This window comes from Vicugna pacos, chromosome 4, assembly GCF_048564905.1.
Source record: "Vicugna pacos chromosome 4, VicPac4, whole genome shotgun sequence".
NCBI classification, from domain to species: domain Eukaryota; kingdom Metazoa; phylum Chordata; class Mammalia; order Artiodactyla; family Camelidae; genus Vicugna; species Vicugna pacos.
Window position 1 is genome coordinate 73,530,030 of NC_132990.1, and position 25,403 is coordinate 73,555,432.

The 25,403-nt window shown below is 42.8% G+C and overlaps 1 protein-coding gene and 1 long non-coding RNA gene across 3 annotated transcripts; one reads left to right on the forward strand and one right to left on the reverse strand.

Moving 5' to 3' along the window:
• Window positions 1–3,951: 3,951 nt before the first annotated feature.
• On the reverse strand, window positions 3,952–14,918 carry LOC140696175 (uncharacterized). The gene is made up of 3 exons (XR_012072289.1): window positions 14,525–14,918; window positions 12,970–13,329; window positions 3,952–4,668 (listed from the first exon to the last, which is right to left on the reverse strand). It is a non-coding gene; the product is annotated as an uncharacterized lncRNA (long non-coding RNA).
• Window positions 13,731–25,139, forward strand: SET (SET nuclear proto-oncogene). Of its 2 annotated transcripts, none has more exons than XM_006205452.4 (8): window positions 13,731–13,863; window positions 19,946–20,003; window positions 20,648–20,790; window positions 21,129–21,232; window positions 21,329–21,442; window positions 22,057–22,227; window positions 22,315–22,461; window positions 23,324–25,139. In XM_006205452.4, the coding sequence occupies exons 1-8, from the start codon at window positions 13,746–13,748 to the stop codon at window positions 23,345–23,347; spliced, it is 879 nt and encodes a 292-aa protein (XP_006205514.1). In that variant the 5' UTR covers window positions 13,731–13,745; the 3' UTR covers window positions 23,348–25,139. The 2 variants fall into 2 exon arrangements, with proteins under 2 accessions (XP_006205514.1, XP_031533490.1); XM_031677630.2 differs by lacking the exon at window positions 13,731–13,863 and adding an exon at window positions 17,997–18,401.
• Window positions 25,140–25,403: the final 264 nt, after the last annotated feature.

Below are 25,403 nucleotides of genomic sequence, written 5' to 3' on the forward strand. Positions count from 1 at the left end.
AAACCTGCCCAGAGGCCCTTCTGCACCGCCTCATGACTGAGTCCTCATTAGGACCCTGTTCCAGCCAAGGCCATGAGGACGATTAGATTAGCAACGCTGGAAAGAATGGAAGGCAATAAAAATTTCTTCCTAGAAAGAAAGTAGAACTGGACAAAATTCTCCTTGGGAGGCCTTCCGAACACTAGAAAAATTTCACCAAACATTCCAAAAATCACATTTAAAAAGAAGCTCAAGGCTGTGAGATTCAGGAGGCCTGGATTTGAAGCCTAAACGTTGCTATTTCCTCTTAAATAGACGTGGTTCTTCTCTGAGCCTTGGTTTCCTAGCTGTAAAATTAGACCAATGAGGCTGAGGCTAGTAGGACCTGCTTTACCTGACTAAGGAAGGAAAATATTTCAAGAAGAGAAAGGTGGTCCAAACAATTTCAGTGGAGTAGTGGAAACAAGCCAGCCTGCAGAGGGTTTAGGAAGGAAAGGAGGAAGTAGAGAAAGCAATGGGTATTATTGGTAAGCTCAAAATAGGAAGTAGATGTGAGTGTAAATTGGTAAATCCTAATTGGAGGGTAATTTGATCTTAATGTGTGCCTCCTCTTTAACCTAGAAATCCTACTTCTTGGAATTTCTCCTTTATCAACAATTACAGGTTTGCACAGACATTGAGACCCAAGGATATTTAGCAACTAGTCACTAATAGTAGTATTACTATGATAAGAGCAAGATCCTACAGTCAGCCTAAATTTCCAAGCAAAGTCGTGGCTCATAGCACCTATTCACTAAATATTTGAGAAAGAATGGACAGTAAGCTTTTGGTGGAGTATTTCTGAAACATGGTATAGAATCTCAGGTGTAAAAAAAAAAATTAAAGAAAGAAAAAAAGAATCTCAGGTGATCATTAACCATGTTGTTATATTGCTGTTTACAAGTGACAAAATGTTTGCAGCATATTAAATTTTTTATAAAATGCCACTTATATATAGTGTATCCTGTTTTTATAACAATATGTTTCTAACAAAACCCAGAGGTATAGATCCAGATACGGAAAGCAGTTGCCACTGGATAATTTAAGTTCTATTTTTCTCTCTTTATAGGGTTCAAGTTTTATGTGGTTTATTTGTGAAAAGAAAGGAGGGGATGAATGAACAGACAAATGTTTAGCTGTGCTGGAGAGAGTGTTATACCTTGGGAGAGCAGGACAGTTGGGGAAACATTTCCAGGGTGGGAGAGTCTTGAGCAGGTATATGTGTCAGAAAGGAGGAGGCTGAAAGGGAGAGCAGGGCTCACTGAAGGAGGAAGGGGGTGGAAGGGAAGGAGCAGTTGGGCAGCCAAGTGGCCCTGCGGTGTTTCTCCGGCCCTCTTTTTCCTGTCCTGAAGCCGCAGGCACTCTGGCCATTCCCTGTTCCCCTGACAGTAATTCAAACTCCTCCACCAGACCTCTGGCCTCTACCTGGAGCGCTCCTCCCTGCTCTCTTAATCTGCAGGCTTCCTTGGAAGTGTTATTTACTATGGGGACCAGATCCCAAGCCCACTGTTGGTTCCCAGGGGACTGAGTTTCTCTCCTCTGGAGCATTCCTCAAACCAACAGTAACCAGTAACCAAGTAGTCATGCCTGTCTTTGCCCCAGTGGGTCAGCTCCACCAGCATGGGGACCATAGCTGTCCCCAGAGCCCAGCACTGTGCCTGACACACAGTAAAGACTAATTGAATGAATGTCTAGCCATCAGTAAGAAGAGTTTCCAGCCTAACAGTTAGGTCAGAGCCCCTTTTAAATCTCACCTGGGACTCACCTCTCCTTCCTACTCTACTTCTTGCTGCAAAAAAAATGTTCAGTAAATGTGTGTTCAGAGAAAGTTCAAATGCATTCAAGGAGGCTCTTGCAAAGAGTCAAAAATAAAGAAGTCATCCCCATTTTAAAACCTTGGTGGCAGTTATTTTAGGAACATTCAGTTCTGTTTAGTAAACAACTCAAATTTTTAGTATCTATACCATGCTCCAAGGATGAAACAACTAATTATATAGTAACACCTCCTGGCACATGGAGTCCCCACCATGTGCTAAGTACTTTGCATGAATTCTCACAACACCCTGATAGGTTAAGTATTATTACAACCCACATTTCACTGATGTGGGAAAGAACAAAGGCTCAGAGACCTTTGTGACTTGCCTGAAGTCATGCATAGACGGTGAGGTGGAGATTGGATTAAAACTCAGAACTGCCTGATTCAAAAGCCCATGCTTCTTCCTTTACATCACTCCATGCCTCAATTTTCTTGTTTATAGAATTGGGATGTTAGACCTATCTCTTGGGTTGAAATAGGACTGAATGAGTTAACACTTGGAAAGCAAGCACACAAAGCAGCACCTAATATGTTATCAGTACTTCTTAATTATTAATATCATTGTTAGCACCACACCGTAAGGGATCAGCGAGACCACACAAAGGGAGGCTGGACTTTAAAGTACGGGAAAGATTAGTCCTAAGTAACAGGATGGGTTCTCAGCACACGCGCGCGCGCGCACACACACACACACACACGACTGGTCATCTAAGTAAGTGCTATCGTCCCCCAAGTTGCCACCAATTGTGTGCCAGGCACTGTGTTAGGTTCTGAGGACCATGATAGTTTCTGCTCAACAGGCTTACAGTTGCACAAGAGAGACAGTTACAATACCCTGTGAGTCAGCTCTGGGTGATGGCTACGGAGGTGTGGTCAGCAGATGGTCATCTGCAGTTGGGGATCAGGAAAAGCCATGGGGAGGAGAGGGCTTCTAGGCTGAGGTCTGAAGAAAAAGAAGTCAGCCTGGCAAGGACAACTTGAAGGTGAAAACAGGAGTGGGAAAAGGGGGAGAGTCTTCCACGTAGAAGGAAGAGCTCTGCGAAGAAATCCCCAGGCAACAGAGAACCCGATGCCTTGAAGTTGCAGGTGCACGGGGGCCAGATCATGAAGATGCTAAAGGGACATGGAGTTTGGACTTTATCACTAGGGCACCAGGAAACCAGTGATAAGTTTCAGCAAGGAAGTGACTTAACTGGATTTATGTACTTTGAGAAGATGCCTGATTGCAGACTGGAGAATGATTTTGAACAACTAGATTCCCTTAGCCCCCACTAATTCATCCTCTCTAAGGTACGCTCTGGGGTTTTCCTGGTCATTCTTTTATGCTCTGAAGTTTAAGGTCCACTTACTCAAGAGGAATTCCAGAACTGTTTAGAATAAAGGTGGTGTCAGTAAAATAAAAGCCACTTGGAAGATGGCGTTCTGGGCAGTAGGCATTACCTCAGAGTCACATAGGCAGGCTTCCCAGCTCAGCCCTGGGAGGCCTTTACCAGCCCAGGTAAGGGCTTCATTCACTCATTCATTCATTCACTCATTCATTCATTCACTCAGCAAATGATTATCCTACACTCGCTAGGAGTCAGATACGGTACTCAGGAGCAGCCAACACCACCAAGCAACCCTGCTCTCTTGGAATTTACACTCTGTACATTGACACAGAAGTAATTACAGGGTGAAAGGTGCTCGGAAGAAGCCTAGGGTCATTACGGGGAGGAGGAGGTGACCGCTGGGAAGATGGAGGGTGGGGTAGGAAGGAAGTGGTGATAAAAGGTCCAGCCCTATCCCTCACATGGAAGAGCACAAATAACGGTTTTATTCAACAAATATTAATTGAATACCTGTTATAAGCCAAAGACCAGAAGAAACACAAAGCAGAGGATGAGAACTGAGGATAAGGGTGCATCTGGGAACAACTATTTTATCCAGGGCAGAGGACGAAGGCCTCTAGGAGGAGGTAGCATTAAAGAGGTGAATTCAGTCCCTCCAGGCTCCAAGGTTGCCTGGGGCCTGCCCTCTTTCTGCCTCTCTGCATTTGCTTCTGCCCAGCTCAGGCCCCAACCCACCCCCCCTCCCGGAAAGGCCCCAGCTCAAAGGTGGACTAAGACAAAGGAGCCGTAATAAACTCATTAAAACAGCTTTGTCAGAGCTGGAGTTGGAAAGTGGGAAGGAAGAGAAGGACAATGGGGTAAAATTCATGCCCCCTTCCCCAACTGGGGGTCCAGGATGATAAATCCTCCTGCCTCGCACTCACAAGGCATGGCTGTAGGTGGAGCCCCAGCCTTGAACAGCCATCTGTCCACTCAGGATCAAAAAAGGCCTTGATTTTTCTTAGGACCTGCCATGTGTGAGCCCCCACACCAGCCCAGCACAGTTAATGACGGTTATTAGAAAGTCATGGAGGGGATTTTAGTGTCTGGCATTAGGGTTTCAAATCTTGGCTCTTCTGTGCAGTCACTGTGTGACTTTCTGCCCTTCCTGTCCCTTTCTGAGCCTCAGTTTCCTTTGCCTGGAATGTTTGTCTCCCAGCTCTGCAAGGTGTTGGCTCCTTTTAATTTTTTAAATCTGAGATTGAAGACTTTCTTCTCAGACCGACCTTTCCTGAAGGCTTGATTGAAGAAAGCTTTCTCTGTTATTTTCCATTGCAGCCCTGCTGGCTGTCTTCTTGGCGGACCTTCTTAACTTGGTATTACGCATTTACAGTTTGTTTCTCCACTTTGCAGTGTGTGTCTTCCCATACTCTACCATGTGCTGGGACCACTATCTCCTTAGCCTCAAGCTTACCTTTGCCAAGCCAGTGCTCATCCACAGTAGGTCATCAATAAGTATGTGCCCACCTGGAATGAATACACATCAAATGGAATGATAACAATACTTGCCACATCTGGTAAATGTGAAGATTAAGTGCATCTGGCACCTGAAAGAGCTTAACAAATGGAGGCCATAATTAATTAAAGTAACTGTTCTGCGCATGCTCTTTGTTTGTTGGGACTGGTGTGGCCCTACTGATGGAGAGTGGAGGTGAAATGAGTGGATATTCATGATTCCAAGACATGGGCATTACAGTCCCCATTATGTAGATTATGAACAAACAACTGAGGTTCAGAAAGGAAGAATGATTTGCCACATAGCTGAGTATGTAGATTTGTTTTGCTTTTAGGAAGCAAGCTAGAGTTTACACATGAAGTGCCCTCCAATAGGTTACTTTGTAAGGTTATGATGTACTTATTTATTCTGGGGCTACAGTTTAATTCTGTGTGATAACAGTTTCTTCTGGAACAATCTATTTAGTCTGATAACCGTTAAAAAGAAGTCCCATGAAGATGGATTTGATTTTGAGACTCAAAAGTTATTCAGAGACAAAATAAATGATTAAGTTATTAAGTTGGGACCTAGCAGGATGATCTCTTTTGATCTATAAAATGGGTTTTGAACATGACTTTTGTTCCTGTTCATTTGGAAGCATAAACCCATGAGAATGCCCAAGAAACTTCCTAAAATTGAATAAGAATGAAAAGCGCCAGGCAGCATTACATATTACTAAATAGACAAAGTAAAATCAGATGTAAAAGATAACTTATTGCATGATTCCATTTATATGAAATGTCCAGAAAAGACAATTTTATAGAGATAGAAAATAGATTAGTGCTTGTTTGGGGCTAGGGGTGGGAATGGGTGTGGGTTTTTTTGAGGGGGGGTGATAGAAATGTTCCAAAATCAGATTGTGGTGATGGTCATGCAGCTTTGTAAATTTACCAGCCATCATTGAATTGTACTCTTAAAACGAGTGAAATATATGGCATGTAAATCACACCTAATGAAGCTGTTAATAAAAGAGAGAAATAGTCCAAGTAACATATATACTTAGAATGTGGAATTGAATCTAGAATAATCATAGATATCAATTCAGCTGAATAGCAAGTCCAGAAACAGATTTAAGTGCATTTTTTAATGTACATCAAAGATGGTATTTCAGAGTAGAATGGAACACTTAACTTGTTCAATAAACGCTTTGCCCTCATCTTGTGAGCATACACAGGCCACTAGTCTACGAAATCTGAATAATGGGGCTATATTCTTTTCATTTGTGCAACCATAAGGCCTAGCTCAGTGCCTGACAACATATAATATCCATTCCGTAAAACATCAAGCATCAAATTCTTACAGTTTTCAAAGTCTCAGACAAGGGAATTCTCTTTTTTTTTTTTAAGCACTTTTTAAATTTTAATTTTTAATTTATTTTTTAATTAATCTTATTTTTTGAGGGGGGAGAGGTAATTAGGTTTATTCATCTGTTTATTTAATAGAGGTACTGGGGCTTGAACCCAGGACCTGGATGCATGCTAGGCAGGCAGTCTACCACTGAGCTATACCCTCCCCACCAGGAATTCTCACTTTTAAAGAGAAAATTCCTTGCAAATACTCTCACCAAACCATAACTTCCCTCTGTCTATAATGTACATTCATTCTACTTGGAACTCCAACTCATTCTTTTATTTTTTTTTAACTCTAACAACTTTACTAACACTTCATATACCATATAATTCCATTGTTTGAAGTGTACAATTCAGTGATTTTTTAGTATATTCACAGAATTGTGCAATCTTCACAACAACCAACTTTAACACATTTTCATCATCCCCTAAAGAAATCTCATATTGCCTACTCATTCTTACTGATCCAGCTTAAACTTTACCTTCTCTGGTCTCTGCCAGTAGATTTATTTGTTTCATTTTCTCTAACCCTACAGAATTTTCTTCATACCTGTTGCAGTTTTTGACATGAACTATGATCTCATTCAGGTCATAGGCAGGTCTCAATCAGCTGTGAATTTTGTATACCTGATGTAGGAAAATACAGAGACCCTATCACAGCACACAAGTCCTACAAGAACAGAGCCTCCAACATTCTTGAGCCCATCTCCCAGCATGAACCCCACTCCAGTGACTTGACCTCTGCTTCACCTGAAACATGCTCCTGCCTTAGGGCTTAGTCCTTGTTCCTCTGTCTAGAATGTTCCTTTCCTGATCACAGTGCCTACTCCTCACTTCTTTGAGGTCTCTGCCCAGTTGCCAGCTCATTAGGAAGGCTTACCTTATTATCTACCTTTTTTTTAAACTTTATGTATTTATTTTATAATATTGTATTTTTAAATTGAAGTTCACTTGGGGTACAGTATTATACAGTACAGGATACAAGATAGTGATTCACAATTTTTGAAGGTTATACTCCATTTATAGTTGTTATAAAACACTGGCTATATTCTCCATGTTGTACAGCACATCCTTGTAGATTATTTTATACCTGATGGTTTGTACCTCTTAATCCTCCACCTCCATCTTGCCCTTCCTCCTTCCCTCTCCCCACTGGTAACCACTAATTCCTTCTCTACATCTGTGAGTCTGTTTCTTTTCTGTTGTATTCACTAGCTGTATTTTTTTAGATTCCACATGTAAGTGATCTGTTACAGTATTTATCTTTCTCTGTTTGACTTATTTCACTTAGCATATTGCCCTCCAAGTTCATCCATGCTGTACACCAGAAACTAATACAACATTTTAAATCAAATGTACTTCCATTAAAAAGCAAACAAACAAACAACCTATTTAAAAATATGGGCAGAAGAACTGAACAGACATTTTTCAAAAGAGGAAATGCAGGTGGCCAACAGGAACATGAAATGCTGCCCAACATCACCAATATCAAGGAACTGGAAATCAAAAGCACAATGAGACACCATCTCACATCTCTCAGAATGGCCATCACCAAGAAGAACACAAATAACAAATGTTGGCAAGGATGTGGAGAAAAGGGGACCCCTGTACACTGTTGGTGGGAATGCAAATTGGTGCAGCCACTATGGAAAACAATATAGAGATTTCTCAAAAACCCAAAAACAGAACCACCGTATGGAATTATGTCTTTTATTCAAAGAACTTATCATAATCACTGCTACCTGGCATGTATTAGACACTCAATAAATACTGACTGAATGAATGAATGAATATGTGTCTGTGTAAGCAAATTTTCTTCTAAATTTGTAAATTCCAGTATTTATTTTGTCAACATCATGAACTGCAGCACCCATTCTATTGAAAAAATGTAATGTGCAAACAGTTATTTGGGTAAAATTAAATCTTAGGAAACTCAAAGTTATTCACTGAGAGGTGGCTTGTGTTCCATTCTTCCTTATATTTGCCATCACTTTTAACAACAGCTTTCTCATCAAAAGACTTCATCAATATATATTGACTGAAAAAAAAAAGTGTTGGATCTACCTACTAATAATTTGGAAAAAATTCTGATTATAACCCTGCCTTATAACATACTCCAGAATGAATTCTGGTGGGCTATAACTTGTAGGGTTAAAAAGGAAGATATATCAATACAAGAAGAAAACACAAGTAATTATTTACATCATCTTGGGATGGAGTTCTCTCTAAGCATCCCAAAGGCAGAAACCATTTAAAAAAAGAAAGAAAGAAAGAAAAGAAAAAGAAAAAAGAAAGAAAGAAAGAAAGAAAAGATTGAAAGCCTTGCTTACATGAAAATAAAATACTTTAGTGAGTCTCCAAAAAAAATTAAAAATCACTAAAAATACAATAAGCAAATAACAACCTAGGGAAAATACTTTGCAATATATAAAAACAGAAGGCTTATATGCTTAATATGTAAAATACACTTATAAATTAACAAAGAAAAGAGATACATCACAATATGATAGGAAATTGGGCAAACAGACATGAATGGGCCATTCACAAAAGAAAAAATGCCATCAGTCAAGAAGCATAAGAAAAACTGTTCTAGCTCACTAGTAGTACTAACTCTGAGATAAAATTTTCCACCTACTGAATGTGAACTTCAGAGAATGAGGTAGGGTTCAGTGAAATATACACAAACACTGCAGGAAAGTGGCTGGACAATTGGGCAACATGCTAAAAACCCTTAGTATTTTACATACTTTTCCCCTCAACACTTGCAGTTCTAGGGATGTGTTCTAAGGAATTAATCATGTGTGTCAAGATTTAGTTGCCAGGAGGTTTATCATCACAACATGGCTTATAATGATGAAACAGTAGGAACATCTTAAATTTCCATTGTTGAGGTTTGGTTAAATACATTATAGCACATTTATAGAACAGAAAACAATACAGCAATGAAAAATGTTGTCACAGGAGAATAAATAATAGCATGAAAAGATGTTAAAGAAAAATTGTTAATGGAAAAAATTAGACTAAAAACCAGTTTTGTACTATAATCCTCATGTTTTAAGTGCACAAATTACATATTGTATGACATATGTTATATTATGTAGATAGGTTATATTAGTAATTACTATCTCTTAATGGTGAGATACCAGTATTACCTTTTTTGCCTTATATTAATTTTATTAATTTTCTAAGGTTTTTTTAAGGGGGGAGGGGAAGGGAGGTAATTAGGTTTATTTATTTACTATTATTTTTTAATTTAACTGGAGGTACTGGGGATTGAACCCATGACCTCGTTTGTGCATGCTAAGCATGTACTCTACCACTGAGCTATACCCTCCCCTCTAATTTTCTAAGTTTTAATAAAAATACTATTATTAACTTTTTAATGAGTCCTAAGGAGCCAGAACACAGCGTGAGGGCAATGAAAGAGAAATCAAGTAGTGACTGTCAGGTCCTGGCACCCATTTAAGACAAAATGTTGTCTTAATCCCCGTGCCTCTACTGTGCTGAGAAGTTTGATGGGAATTCTATCAGGAGATGGCCAGAGATGATCTCCCGGGGTCCCACCAGCCTCACAGACAAACCTTGGTGTGTTCTGGGCTTACCTGACAATCAGGTTCTGGGTAGTAACCATTTGCATCCCAATAAGGCTAAAAGTGGTGCAAAGGAGTCAGAAAGATGCAGGGTTTGGGTTTTTTTCTTTTTATTATTGAAGTATAGTTGATCTGCAATATTGTGTTAGTTTTTGGTATACAGCAAAGTGATTCAGTTTTTTATATATATATGTATATATAAAATATATATGTACATACATATATACATATATATATACATATATATATGCTTTTTCATATTCTTTTCCATTACAGTATATTACAGGATATTGAATATAGTTCCCTGTGCTACACAGTAGAACCTTGTTGTTTATCTATTTCATACATGGTAGTTTATATCTGCTAACCCCAAACTCCTAATTTACCTTCCCTACCCGCTTTTCCCTTTGGTAACCATAAGTTTGTTTTCTGTCTGTGAATCTGCTTCTGTTCTGTAAATAAGTTCATTTGTATCATATTTTAGATTCCACATATAAGTGACATCATATGGTATTTGTCTTTCTCTCAGAAAGACACCGGTTTGAATCCTGACTCTTCTATTCCTATCCTTTTGATTTTTGTACAAGATTCTTTGAGTATCAATTTTCATTTGGTTTGATCTCCCATCTGTAAAATTAAGGACATAATACTATTCTGGAAAGGCTGACGAGAGGGTTTAAAATGGTAATGCTTACTGAAATCCTCTCATACAGCAACGGTGTTTGGGATGTTTCGGAAAATTCTGGTTCCCAGAGTGAGCCTGGCCTCGGGGGTTCTGGAACACCATGATACTGTCACCTTTGGGGTGGGCTGGAGGGTGGCCTCTTGCCTTACCCCCACCTTGTCTGCGGCCAGTTTGGGAATAGAGTAGAGTTGTACAGTTGCCTAGTAACATCTCTAGGAATCCAGGAAGTTAAAGTTTTGGAAGCTGCGGAGGAAAGGAAAGGTGGGGTCTTGCATGTTTTAATTTAAACTGACATGTACCAGGTGGGTGCTGTACTCTGGTGATCTAAGTGATTCTAAGTACTGGAGCACTTGTAATCTTTGTTCTGTTTTAACGTAATGTATACATAAGGTTCAAAATTCAAAATGTACAACAGAGTGAAACATCTCCCTCTATTCCTGTCTTTTCATGTACTACCACTCAGAGCCTCCCTAAGGATGACAGACTTATCACTTTCACAGGAGTCCCTTAAGAGCTGTGTTATATATATATAGGCACATCAGTGAACATGTTTTTTTTTTCTACCCTCCTTTTTGTACAAATGGTAACATACTAACTACTTGGTTTAGGACTTTGTTTATTTTGCTTCAAGACAGCTCTGGTTCTCTCTTTGATCTGATGGTTGCAGTACCTTTGGTCCCTAAAAAATTTGGTTGTCTCCAAACTTTCACTTTTATGATGTTGCAATGAATTGCCTCTTAAAGGTGTCATCTCATAGCCCCACAATAAATTTGTAGGATAAATTCCTAGAAGGAGAATTTCTGGGTCAAGGGTATGGATTTTTGCACTTCTGATAGATGCTTTGATGATTAAATTGCTCTCCAAAGGAGCTATATCCATTTAAGCTGCCCTCTTCTAGGTAGGGTGTTTCTAAACTTTTGGATCTCAGGTTGGTGAGTAGAAAAAAGGAATCTCAAGGTAGTTTAAATTTTATGGATCTTTCGAAGCTCCTCTAGCTACCCTCGTCATTGACCCCCTTCTCCTTTGTTTCCAGGACCTGAGTGGGTGCAGCATCCTGTCAGTACATCTCATTGTGTTCTGGCTGCTACAAGCAAGGGATTGGGGGTTTGTCCCTCTGCTTCCAGAAGTGTCCTTTGCTGATATTCCCAGAAATCTGTAGCCAGAGCATCTGCCCTCGCTTCCTGCACACATCCCATTCCTTCTCCACTGCTCTGGTCATCCAACCACCTATTCTATATTTTGGGGTTTAGCTGACTCCCAGTTTTATCAAAAGAGGATTTTTGTTTTTGTGTTCCATACAGTTTTGGGGAATAACTTTAGTGAAAGCAGGGAAAAGATGACCCTTTGTCCTCAAATTGAAAATCCTAAAATAAAGAGGCAGGTATTAGAATCATCTATTTCTCAGGTGTAAACACAGACACTGAGGCTGGTTAGAAAGTACATCCCTGTGATAATGTGACCCCAGAACTGTGGTGCTAGCTGTAACTCAGTTGTTCTCCTCATTACTTTAGGTAAATCGCTTCACTTCTCTCAGATCTCAGCTTGCCCATCTGTGAAACCAAAACACTTGTGACTTTCAAAATGTCTTAGGGTCCAAAGTCCCTGAGTAGATGTCAGAGGATGGAGGAATGGAGGAGAGCAAGAAATGGTGGTGGTGTGGGGTCTTCCACTAGAAAGATCACAGCTTCTTATCTGTATTGACATCACTGACTTAAGCCTAAGATTTATTTTGTTAAGAGGGTAATTAATGGGAAAAAACAAACAAAAAAAGGGAAAATCATTGCACTGTCTCAGAGGTTGCAAACTCATGGCTCATAGGCTGAAAGTGGCCTATTTGGTCCACAAATTGTATTTTAAAATGTTTAATTAGTTGCTAAATTTAAAAAATCCAGAGATTTCATGCAGAACTGTATATCTCTGGCTGTTCTTTAGAAGAATCAAAGATACAACAGCATGGGGATCACAAACCAAACACAATACACAGGTGTAGCAAGCCCCAGATCCGGAAACTGGGCATCACTACAAAGGACTCCATAAGGCCCTTCATGTCCCCTTCAGATGACATCCCTCCCCAAGGCAAAAGTAAGCACACTCCAGACTCCTAACAGCATAGATCAGTTGTGTCTGCTTTTATACTTGATACCAGTGGAATCACACAGCTTGTCCTATTTTGTATCCTGTGTCTTTCACTCAACATTATGTTTGCAGGCTGCATTCACATCATGGCACATAGCTGTAGTTCATTTGTTTTCATTGTTTTATCATGTTCCATTGTATAAATATCTCACAATCTATTCATTTGCTGTTGTTCTTATTGTTTCTGGATTTTGGCTACTATGAATCTTGCTGCTATGGACATACTTCTACACATTCTATCATGTATACTGTAATGAAAAAGAGTATGAAAACGAATCTATGTATGTAGACATATGATTGAAACATTATGCTGTACACCAGAAATTGACACATTGTAACTGACTATACTTCAATTAAAAATAAATAAATAATCGCAATACTGGTGCACACAGGTATCGACTTCTGTTGGGCACAGAGGCAGGAGTAGAACTGCCGGGTACCAGAGTTACTCTGCACAAGCTCTGCTTTGGCAGAACTGGCCCAGGGTTTTCCAGAGTGGTTGAACCAACCTACCTTCCTCGAGAGGCTGTGAATTCCAGTTGCTTGCCTTACTCATAGTTGTTCCCTGAAAGGTCCCAAAAGGCACTGGGTTTGGGGATCCCCAGACAAATGCATTCTACAGGTTCTTCAAACTCTTAACCTTCCAGTCTTTTCTGGAATGAGAGAAGAGTGAATGACTGCTCCGAGTTCTCTCAAAGGTACCTGCTTTTCCTCTTCCTTTGTAATTCTTGACTGGGATTCCTTCATTTCAGTATCCATTCATCTCTCCAAGCTGAGACCTTAAAGGTTGGGGTGGAGCCAGACATGGCGGCGGGGGTGGAGAGACGGAAGAACGTTCCAGGTTGAGGTGAGGCAAGAGCATGTTTAAATTGTCTGCAGGCAAAAGGGAAAAAAGAAGACAAGTTCTCAATGGGGGCGGCACTGCCTACAGAGAGGATTTGAGACAGAATTAGGGGATGGGCTGCTGGTGTTTCAAATCAAGACGAGGAGGGTCCCAGAAAGCACAGAACTGCTCCAGCCAAGGAAATACCTCCCTCACCCACCCACTGCCTAGAAAGCCCTTGTAGAGTGAAGCTAAGAGCAAGTAAAAGAAGTTGATCTTGATTGGAGGGTGAGTAGGAGGTTGAGGCTGGGGGAGGGGGAATGGGGTGTGTCCCACTGTCATGTAAATATCCCCTCCAGGCGGCTCCAGAGCTTATTTAAACCTCTGTCACCTGGGGCAGTCTTAGTTCTCCCAGCTCTCTCGACGTGCGTCTCCACTAGGTTAGGTCTTTGGCTTTTCTCATAGCATGGCCCCCAAACACCAGTCTGCACTTCCGACTCAAGCCAAGAAACCGAAGAAACCGAGACTGACTCCTGCCCCCAGGCCGGAGGGAACATCGACCTCTCTGAACTTGCCAAAGGAAGGTACGTCCTGACACTACGTTTTACTGGAAATTTAAGGGATTTGCAAAGATTGACTTTTAGATGACTTTTTTTGAGATGGGACCCCAAACTCCCCTTACAAGAATTTTAAACATGAGCTGCGTGGATTAGGTTTATGTGAAGAAAGAACCAGAAGGGGTGAAACTGGGAGACCTGGAGCACGTGTGAGCTCATCCCTGGCCCCAGCCCCACACCTACGATGAGCCCAGTCCCCAAACTCATTCCTTTTGTTTGCTGTCTTGGTAAGTGGCACCAGAAACTGGGGGAAACATACTGACTCCTTTCCTCTCCTTCACTCCTCCACGTCCCATCAGATCTCTGAGTCCTGGTGGTTTGACCTCCTCAACACTTCTCACATCCGTCTACCTCTCTTTCCTGCTGTTGCCGCCTGCCCACAACTCTGGCCCGGATTACTGCCACCTCCTCATCTTGCTTCCGGCTTCCTCCTCCTCCCATCCAGCCAAAGCAAAGCCAAACACGTGACTCCCTGGTTTAAAAACCCTTCCTAGCCTTCCCATTGCCTTTGAGGTGTGGGCTAATACTTCCGGGACACTGCCCACTCGGTCCCTGCCGACCTCTCCAGGTTCATGCCCCCTCCAGCACCTTTAACCTCTCTTCACCTCCTGGGGCTCCATTCTCTCACCTCGGGGCCTGGACTCCCGTTTGTCCTCTGCCTGGATCACTCCCCTCTCCCTACCTATGCCCGTCTTCTCTTTATGCAGCTTCCTGTTGAAAAGTCGCTTCTTGCAGGCATTTTCCTTTGAGCCACAGCTGCTGGGAGTTAGGAGCCCCCTTCTGCCCTTGCAGCACCCAGTCACCCCAGCCCGGCCTTTACATCATTACATTGTAATTGTCGGTTTCATGCCTGCCCCTCCCCCCATTAACCCGTGGAGGTGAGGGATGTGTTTTACACACACACAGCTTGGAGTTGGGCACTGAGTGGATTGTTCTGGTGATTAGACCTCCTTGATAGATTGGGGATGTGATGGGGCCTTCACGGGGATCAGGTTTGGATAGGTGGAAGGCAGGAAAGCATTGCTCCAAGGAAAACATGACAGCAGGCTGGCTCAGTGCAGAGAGGAGGGGCTCAGAACCTGGGAAATCTTCCTAACTTGCTGACTTGGCTGAGGTCCAGCTGTGCTTGTGGAAGGAGCACTGGATGAGGAGTCCTCATTGCAGAGCTCCTGTGGATCTGCTGGGTGATGTGGCAAGTTTAATGATAATGGGTTTCAGTCTATCCCCTTCCGAATGAGAAGCAAAGACCTCCCGCCCAGCTGATGCCCCGGTAAAGCTAGACAGCCAGGGCTTGAAACCTGGCTCTGTCTGGCTATGTGACCTTGTTGGGCAAGAAATATGATCTATGTTTCTTTCATCTTACTATAGAATGGGCTCAACAGTACCTATCTGTTAGGCTTGTTGTGAGGCTTAAGTGGAAGTGAAACACAAGAGTGACTGGCTCATTATCAGTGCTCTTGAGACAGTAAATTCCTTCCCACTTGCGAGCAGCAAAATGTGGATGAGTCCTTCTGGTCGCCTTCTGTTTAGCTTCCTGGGAGTTAACAAACAGGACCAGAAGGGATCTCAAGGTGCAACCACAGTCCCTCCAAGTTATTTCCTCTTGGGACGCTGTTGCATTGTAGGGAACACCAGCGTCTCTGCTCCAATCTTTAAACTGTGGGGTTTTCCTCCTTCAAAGGGAGCTGGGAAGAAAAGGAGAGGGAGGAACTCTGAGAATGAGGTGAGAAGCCAAGGGGAGAATGCAGAACTCCGAATGTTGAAAAGGGAGAGAGACCAAAGAGAACAATAATTCAGTGAATTATCTCTTGGTGTATCCAGACCACTCCCCCGTTTACTGAAACTCTTGCCCTTTTGCTTTCTCTTTCTCTTCCACTTTCTAGTGTGTGCTCCTTGACTTCATCTTGAGAAGTGCTATGGGAGAGGTCAGGACGAGCAGAATGGTCCTAAGGGCTGCAGTGGTGGGAAGGGAGCCTTGAAGCCCACTGCCTAATCAGAAAGCATCACGAGGCTCCCTGGAGCCCCTGCAGATACGTGGGAAACACAGGTAGATCCAGCACTCTGGAGATGCTCTGGGTCACTGGTACCAGTGAGTAGGCAGGCTTTTTGTATGAAAACAGCAGCCTTTACTTAGCATAGTGTTTTTCAGACTGTTTCATTCCATTTGTGGGTCATGAAATCATTTTAGTGGAGAAGGACCTGCGTTTAAAGAATATAAAATAGAAGATTAAGAGTCATCACACAGAGTAAGCATTGTTTTGTGCATAGGTGTGTGCTGGGTTCTAATGTCAAATGTACCTCTTCTTGTAGTTCAGGTCAAAAAATGGAAAAACTCTGTCTTAGGGCAGGGGTTTTGTCGTCCCCTAACCTTAGTTCTACGATTTGCATCAGAAGAAATTGAGTTTATCTGTGAACTGATAGTATTAATACCTATCTCTTGTATTTCATGAGGATTAATGAGAAAACGTGTGTACTTACCACAGCCTGTGGCCCATGCTACATGCTTCAGAGTGCACTGGAACCTGCTGTTTCCAGTTCTTTTCAGTGACATAACAGCAGTAGCAGGAAATTGGCCATGGTGAGAATTTTTTTATACCACTGAAATCAGTAAACGCTACAAATCAGGGATTTTGCCATGTTTTTTTCTCTTCTGGGAGCTGGTTGTCAAACATTTACCAGCTTCTCAATGGTGCTAATAATTCTTCCCTTAAAGAGCCTGTCCAATTGGGATAGGTATGGACTGAGCTGGCCACAACTGAGAATAATAAGGTTTGGAGGAGAAAGATTAATTTCTGGGTTTTGGGGAAAGTCCCAAGAAGATATTTGTATTCTCTACCCGTGGACTATATGCCATTTAACATTTATCCATCACCCATCAATGGACTATCCTGGACACTAAAGATACTACTTGAGTTTTAAGAGCTGATAGTAAAATGTGAATGTTGGAAGGCAAATAGTTCAACCCCAAGTTTTGGTTACAAATACCCAAGGAGGGGTTTCAGGCTTTTTGTGGCCCATGTCTTAGGGCCCTGCATGCAGAGGGGCGTAGGACAGTGGTGCACTTGCATTACCAGGAAAGCACAGTTTAAACAGAAACGGCTTTGGTTCTACTTTGTGTTTCAAGACCTGGCCTCTTAAGCAGACCATGTTGGTCCTCTCTCTGACACGGTGAAATGAAATTAACACCGCCTACCCCATCTCGCAGTTGTGTGGCTTCAAAGCGATGCAGGCTCAGTTGCTGGGACTGGAGCTTAGCACTATGTACGACTTCTTGCAGACTCCTTGAATTCGGCAGCGAGTTGGGCCAAAAGGACCCACGGGTGAATGTGACATCTTGCCTTCAGAGCACTTCCACTTTAGTGCGGCCCTGCTTAAGATCACCGCTAATACGACGTTCCATGCCTTTTCTGAATTTCATAATTTTATAACAAAAATAGGTCCAGAGGGGAAAAGTGACTTGCCCAAGTGCAAACAGCCTGTTACACAGAGCTTGGGCTAAAAGCCAGGAAAAGGCCTTGTGTGTGTACCGGGCTGCTTCGGGCTTTGCCAACAAGCAGCTTTCCCGTCTGGGAAATAGGTGCAGCCTTCCTTCCCCCAGGAATAGGGACGCCCGGTAGTGTCCCAGAGTGCAGAACCTGGGGTGGGTATATTTCTGAGCCCCTGATGTGAAGACAGGCTACTACTAGGCCTGCGCTTTTGGGGGGCTGCGGACACCCCTCTCCCCCGCGCCACCCCGCGGAGAAGGGAAGCCGCTCCGCCACCACGTGACGCACCCACCCGGGAGCCTGCGCGCTGCCTGGCGAGGCCCCGCCCCCCGGGCCGCCGCGCGCCCGTAGAGCGCAAATGTCCCGGGTCGGTCTGGAGAAGGGGAAAGCGGGGGAGGGGTGCGCGGCGCAGGGGGCCGGCCCCGTACGTCGCGGCGTTCCTTCCTCCCGCCTCTTCGCCTGGCCCTGTGTCTCCTCGCAGCGGCTCCGCCCTCTCGTCCCGGGGCCCCGGCCAATGGCGAGGCGGCGCGAGCCTCTCCGGCCGGGGGCGGGGCGTGCGCGCTGGGCCTGGCGCGCCTGCGCCCTGCCGCCCGCCCCTCGCCGAGAGGAGGAGGTGGAGGAGGAGGCGGCTTGGGGAGAACGAGCAGCGAGCTGGAGCGCGGAGCGTGAGTGAGGGAGCCCAGCCGCCTGCCCGCCCGCCGCCGCCTCCCCTCCGTAAGCAGGAGCCCGGGCCGGGGCCCGGCACGCCGCCCCAGCCCCTCCCTCGTCGTCAGGCCGCGAGGGCAGCGCGCGCAAGCCAGGGGGAGGGAGAGCGAGCGAGCGCCGGGAGGAGGCGGCCGGACCGAGCGAGCACCCGCGCGTGTGGCGTGAGGGGAAGCCGCTGCCCGCCCCCTTCGCCTTCCCTTCTCTCCCCCTCCCCGCTCCCCCCCCGACCGCGGAGCAGCACCATGTCGGCGCCGGCGGCCAAAGTCAGTAAAAAGGAGCTCAACTCCAACCACGACGGGGCCGACGAGACCTCAGGTGAGGAGCAGTCGAGGCGGGGGCCGGCCCGCGCCGCCATCTTCGCCGCCCGTCCGGCCGCAGGCCGCCGGCGGGGCCCGGGGCGCGCGGGGGGCGCTGGGCGGACGAGCCGGCGCGCGCCTCGGCGCCCTTTTTTGTGCGCGCGGGGCCGGGGCCGGGTGGCGCCGCCGCGGCGGACGGCGCTGCGAGGCGGGGGCGCTGCGGCCTGCTCGGCGCGGGCGGAGGAGACCCCCCCTTCCTCTCCCCCCTCCCTCGCTCTCCTCCCCCTCCCTCCCTCCCGAGAAGCCTCTCTTTATTGTGCTCCGCCATGATGCCTCGCTCCCATCAGCCGCCGCCGCCGCCACATGGTGCGGCCGGACGCGGCCCCGCGCCCAGGCCTCCGCGCGGCTCCCCCTTCGCGCTCGGCCCGCGGGCGGCGCCCCCGCACCCCCACCCGGAGGCCGGCCCCGGCACGGCCCTCCGCCTCGAGTTGGGGCGGGGTGGGGGCGCGGGAAGCACGCGGCCGGCCGCGCCGCGGGCCCGGGCCGCTCGGAGGATGCTCTCGCCGGCTCCCGGCACTCCCCACGTGGGGTGGCCTCCCGATCGCGGCAGCGCGCTGAGAAAGCTGGCGCGGCGGCTGGTGTCGGAGGGTCTTTACAATGGTTCGTGGAAAACCTCCGAGCCTTTTCCGTGAAGGCTTTCTCGGCAGGGGGTCTGCACAACCCAGGATGGTTGCCGGAAATGAACTGCGCGATCAGGCCCCTTCACGCCCACTTAGCTTCGTAGGTTTTGCAGTCTTTACTGGACAAAAGGGCACCTTTCCCACAGCACACCCCTCTTTCCTCCTCTCCCTTTGGCTTATAGTTCCCTGACTTCGTTCTTGCTTCCTCTAAGTGTGCTCCCAAATCATGTGGGGCCGCATCTGAAATCAGCCCTCCTGAAATTGGGTTGGAGGGGTGAGAAAGGTCAGATTCCAGTTCTGGGGTTCATATTCTAAGAAGGTAAAGTCGAGTGTTTACGGTTGTGGGTTCTAGTTCCGAGAGCCTTCCCTGTCTTTGTAGGCGTGTCTGATGTCTTAATAGTAATCGATACTAAACAGTATTTTCAACTTTGTATAAACGGTGATTCCACGATGGAGATAGGTGGTGTCCTAATTTTTGTTATTGTCGTGGGTTAGATTCCATATTCTAGTTAATAGCCGGTATTACTCTATTGCAAGTATATAACGTGATTTGTAAAAACATTTAAGAGCTTCTGAGTAGGGTTTGTTCCTTTACCTCTCAATAGAAACATTAATAATTGGTCTCTTGTAATGGAACGCTTAGAAACTGTTTCAGTCGAACATTTTGAGTAGTCTTAACAGCGTGATTTGAATAGTCTCTTAATTATAAAGTGATTTGTTAACTACACGCTTGAACAGGTGGAGAGCATGCCTGGTAGTAGTAGTAGTAGGTGGTTTTTCTTTAAACAGCTTTATTGATATAATTCACATCACAGATAGTGTTAACATCAGGAAAAGTAGTTAAACTTGCTAGTATTGAGCCTCGTGCACCTTTTTCTTGCAGAAAAAGAACAACAGGAAGCAATTGAACATATTGATGAAGTACAAAATGAAATAGACAGGTAAAGTTTTTCTCAGTTTACTTTGGAGGAGTTTTCTGACATACATCTTATGGTTTGGCAGTCATTGAAACTGATCAAATGTCTACTGGCCAAGAGGAGGTGATTATAATTTGGTTGGAAACAACTATGAGGATTCAGTGTTATTTTTCTGTGAAATATTTGTACAGTCATCACAAAGTTTCTGATGAGGTACATTGACCTTGTAAAGATTGAGTTTACTTTCATAGGCTACAAATTGAGGTGTGTGTGGACGTCTGACAATTTAGCATTATGGCATCAGTGTTGCTCTGACTTGCCTTATAACTTTTGTTATTTGATTGGCAGCTTTTTTCTTCTTGTTTTGCCTGAGGGAAATTGAAGTTAGCCTGGTGACAGAGTAGATAAAAGTAAATATACAATGTTACCAAAATACAGTTTGGGCACTTAAAGTAAATTGTTGTTAATAGTGGTAATGGTAAAATAGATCAAATTGCTATCTTAATTTTGACTTGAGTGTCTGGCTACAAAAATCTAGGTGATTTGCTTATTATAAGTAAGTACTTTGCACTGTTCTAAAGCTAATCAGGGCGAATATTCTATAAACTCAGCAATTTTTGTGTTTGTTAAATACTGTCGTCGTCAACTTGTCTCTTCTTTTGCTTCAGACTTAATGAACAAGCCAGTGAGGAGATTTTGAAAGTAGAACAGAAATATAACAAACTCCGCCAACCATTTTTTCAGAAGAGGTCGGAATTGATCGCCAAAATCCCAAATTTTTGGGTAACAACATTTGTCAACCATCCACAAGGTATGTTATGGCAGAGCATTATTAAAGGGTATGGGATGTCCACTTGTTACAGAATAGAAGGGTCTTCATTTAGGTTAAAGACTTGGTGCAACATGTTAGTTACATGCAGAGGTTGAAATAGGGAGAGGCTTGCAATTAATGCTTTCTATTTAGAAAAGATTGTATTCTAACTTGGAATTCTATTCAGTTATTGATAAAAGATTGACAGCCATTTGGTTTTCAGTTAATAATGGATTTATGAAATCAAAGAAGCTCACTAAATTTGGAAAACTTTTGTAAAGAGATTGCTTGAGTTGTTCATAATATTTAGTAGTCATTTGATCTGTTTGCTGGTCTAGTGTCTGCACTGCTTGGGGAGGAGGATGAAGAGGCGCTGCATTATTTGACAAGAGTTGAAGTGACAGAATTTGAAGATATTAAATCAGGTTACAGAATAGATTTTGTAAGTACCAGTAACTTGTCGCTATGGAAATTAACTTGAGCTTTGGTTAGAAGGACTGTTTGTATTGATTTCTAATTTTATAATCGTTTATTATAGTATTTTGATGAAAACCCTTACTTCGAAAATAAAATTCTCTCCAAAGAATTTCATCTGAATGAGAGTGGTGATCCATCTTCAAAGTCCACTGAAATCAAATGGAAATCTGGAAAGGTATTTGAGGAATTGTTGGGCATAAATATCTTTTATAGTTTGATTCAGTTGAACCATTTAGCTAATACTTGGTGCTTTGTTAAATGCAAATCCTTAAGTATATAAAAAGCTCCATTGTGTTAAAGCCAAATAGAATAGCTCGGAGGCCTTACAAATTATGGTGCAAGTTTTTGTAGAAATTAAGTAAATCGTTTTGGTGTCTCCATTGGTGACTGAGCTCTCCAAATGACTTGCCATGTCCCTAAATCCATTTCTGTTTGCATTTAACTAGCAAATAGATTCTAAATTTACTATATTATGGTACTAGTTGTTGAAGTGAAACTAATTTTATTAAAAAGCGAAGTCTAAATGATAACTTCCTTGAAAAGCTTGTATTACAAATTAGACAATGTTCTTTAGAGACCTAAAATTCTAGGACTTCTCTTTTTCTCCTTATCTGCTATACTTTTTATATGTATATTTTTGGGTAAGGTTAACGTAGATAACATACTAATGTCCATTTTTTGCTCTGCTTTTGGGTCAAAACATTTAAATTACAGGAAATTGAAAAAAATATTTCATAGGGAATTGAAGTGTAGAGAGTCTACATCAAAAGTTCTCCCATCTTCATTTAGGATTTGACGAAACGTTCAAGTCAAACACAGAATAAAGCCAGCAGGAAGAGACAGCATGAGGAACCAGAGAGCTTCTTCACCTGGTTTACTGATCATTCTGATGCAGGTGCAGATGAGTTAGGAGAGGTCATCAAAGATGATATTTGGCCAAATCCATTGCAGTACTACTTGGTGAGTTAAGAATGTTCTTTTTTATTCTAGGTTGCACTTGTTGCATTTGTTTGAAAATGAGTTACTAAGGTAACTTTTTTTTTTAAGGTTCCTGACATGGATGATGAGGAAGGGGAAGGAGAAGAAGATGATGATGATGATGAAGAAGAAGAAGGATTAGAAGATATTGATGAAGAAGGGGATGAGGATGAAGGTGAAGAAGATGAAGATGATGATGAGGGGGAGGAAGGAGAGGTAAAAAAATTTTTTGGTTAAATCCAAAAGGATAATCTTCAAAGAGTTCACCGTGTTGTATATATTGAATAGTGGGACTGATTCAACTAATTGTGGGAGGATCTGTAGAAAAGAAAAGCTGTTTTGTCCAAGATTGAAGGAAATTTTGTTAAGTTCATTGATTTAATTAATTCTGCTTTTGTGGTTCGTTTTTGTGGCTGCTCAGTTCTGTCATTCCCTAGCAAGTAAGTACTTAATGAAAGTGTTATGGATGATGCAGGTGGTCAAATTCTGAGAAATTTCCCAAAGAAGAAAAATATGCATGTTTTGGACAAACAAATTCTTAAAATCCGATTTGAGATAGACTGGTTTTTGGTTTGTATAACTTGGTCTAAACGATGTCTGATTTAGTTAGTGCTAAAAATGTATCTGAAATACCATCACTGGGTGTTTCTATTGAAAATCGATGCAGATTGATGTATAGTTGGCCCTTCGTGCGATGGGTTCTGCATCTTCAGATTCAACCAATGGCAGATTCTTTTTTTCATTCTAGGAAGTTCCAAAAGGCAAAACTTGAACTATTAGACATTGCATTTACATTGTATTTGTTATAAGTAACGAGGTAATTTAAAGTATATGTGAGGCTGTGGCTAGGTTGCCTTGCAAGTACTATGCCCTTTTTAGATAAGGGGCTTGAGCATCTTGAGCATTTTTGTATCTGGAGAGGATTCTGAACCATCCCTTGGAGGTACCAAGGGGTAACTGTATCGGCTCATAAAACTAATTTCCCTTAGCTTGTTCTATGGAGTCCATGGTTTGTATGAATGGGGACTGACCTTAGGATTAACCCTAAAGATTAACTGCCTGCCTTTTTTCTTAACAGGAAGATGAAGGAGAAGATGACTAATGGAACACTGATGGATTCCAACCTTTTTTTAAATTTTTCTCCAGTCCCTGGGAGCAAATTGCAGTCTTTTTATTTTATTTTTTTTTCTCCTCTTGTGCTCAGTCGCCCTGTTTTTGAGGTCTCTTTTCTCCTTTTTACCATGGTTCTCAACTTGTTTTGGGGGGAAATACCTTGAGCAGAATTCAGTGGGAAAAGAATCTCTACCCCTTTCTGTTCCAAATTCATTTTTATCCCTTCCTGTCTCAACAAAAACTTTATGGAATCAACACCACCATGCTCTGTGGGAAAAAAGAAAAACCTTCTGCTCCCTTAGCTCTGCTGGAAGCTGGAGGGTGCTAGGCCCCTGTGTAGTAGTGCATAGAATTCTAGCTTTTTTCCTCCTTTCTCTGTATATTGGGCTCAGAGATTACACTGTGTCTCTATGTGAATATGGACAGTTAGCATTTACCAACATGTATCTGTCTACTTTCTCTTGTTTAAAAAAAGAAAAAAAAACTTAAAAAAATGGGGTTATAGAAGGTCAGCAAAGGGTGGGTTTGAGATGTTTGGGTGGGTTAAGTGGGCATTTTGACAACATGGCTTCTCCTTTGGCATGTTTAATTGTGATGTTTAACGGACATCGTTGCAGTTTAAGATGACACTTTTAAAATAAAATTCTCTCCTAATGATGACTTGAGCCCTGCCACTCGATGGGAGAATCAGCAGAACCTGTAGGATCTTATTTGCAATTGACATTCTCTATTGTAATTTTGTTCCTGTTTTATTTTTAAATTTTTCTTTTTGTTTCACTGGAAAGGAAAGATGATGCTCAGTTTTAAACGTTAAAAGTGTACAAGTTGCTTTGTTACAATAAAACTAAATGTGTACACAAAGGATTTGATGCTTTTCTCTCAGAACAGATATTCTTAATACGACTTTCCGAGTTTGACTTGTATAACGTTGTTGTCAAACTTTGTCGCCCTAACTTCGTATTTTTTGATACGCACTTTGTAGGATGACCTCAGGGCTATGTTGATTGAGTAAAGGGATTTGCATCAATATATTAATGTCTCCATAGCTGGGAACCCATCATGGGTACAATTTTCCATCAGTTTCTGAAACTTTTCACATCATTCAGGATACTAGATTGCTGAAAACTCAGTCCTGAACGTGTTGTACCCTTGATTTGTATCTCAAATTGGCGCTTCAAAATACGGGCTTTTATTTACTTGGATATAATAATAGTGCCTGCCACCACCATCAGACAGACCTGGTGCTCTACTGCCAAGTTACACGCAGGGCAATTGTTGGCATGTCTTCACTGGCACTGTAAGATGTGGCTGAGAAGATAGGCTTTCAGAGTAAGAAGTCCGTATTGGTGGTAAGAAACTCAGGTTAGGAGTACTTTCGTCTCAGAGTACCAGCTTTTTAGCATATAGCTCTCAAATGAGGCCCGTCTGTGTGAATCTGGGTGAGATGATAGACTCTGCTTTGTCCGCTAAATGCCATTGTGCATAAATATCATTTTGAGAAGCTACCTAATGCATAAGCTTTTTAATGCTGTAAAATATAGTAGCTAAAATTAAATGCCACTTAACTTTTTCAGAGATGAATTAATGGACAGCCTGGTCAAATTTCAAAGCTTTTTGATGTATAAAACTTTATAAATGGAACTATTCCATCAATAGGCAAAGTGTAATGAAAACCTGTCTAAGATGGATAGTATGTAATTTCTGCACAGGTCTCTGTTTAGTAAATACATCACTGTATACCGGTCAGGAATCTTGCTCCAATAAAGGAACATAAAGATTTTTTTTTGACTGGGGTCATTCTCCTTGTTTACAAAACAAGAAATGTTACTCACTTTTGAATTTAGATGATAAGCTAGTTTTTTGTTTTGTTTTTCCCTTTGTCTTGTTATTTATGTTTCTAGTGACTGGGGAACGGGAGAGCTCGTCTTCAGATAGTTCAGTAAATATAGGTAACTCCTCAGAAAGGTACGTGTGGAAGTTGTGGACAAATTCTTGTTATTTGAAATGTAAGTTCCATAAGGGATTCAGTATTTTGAAATTTCAAC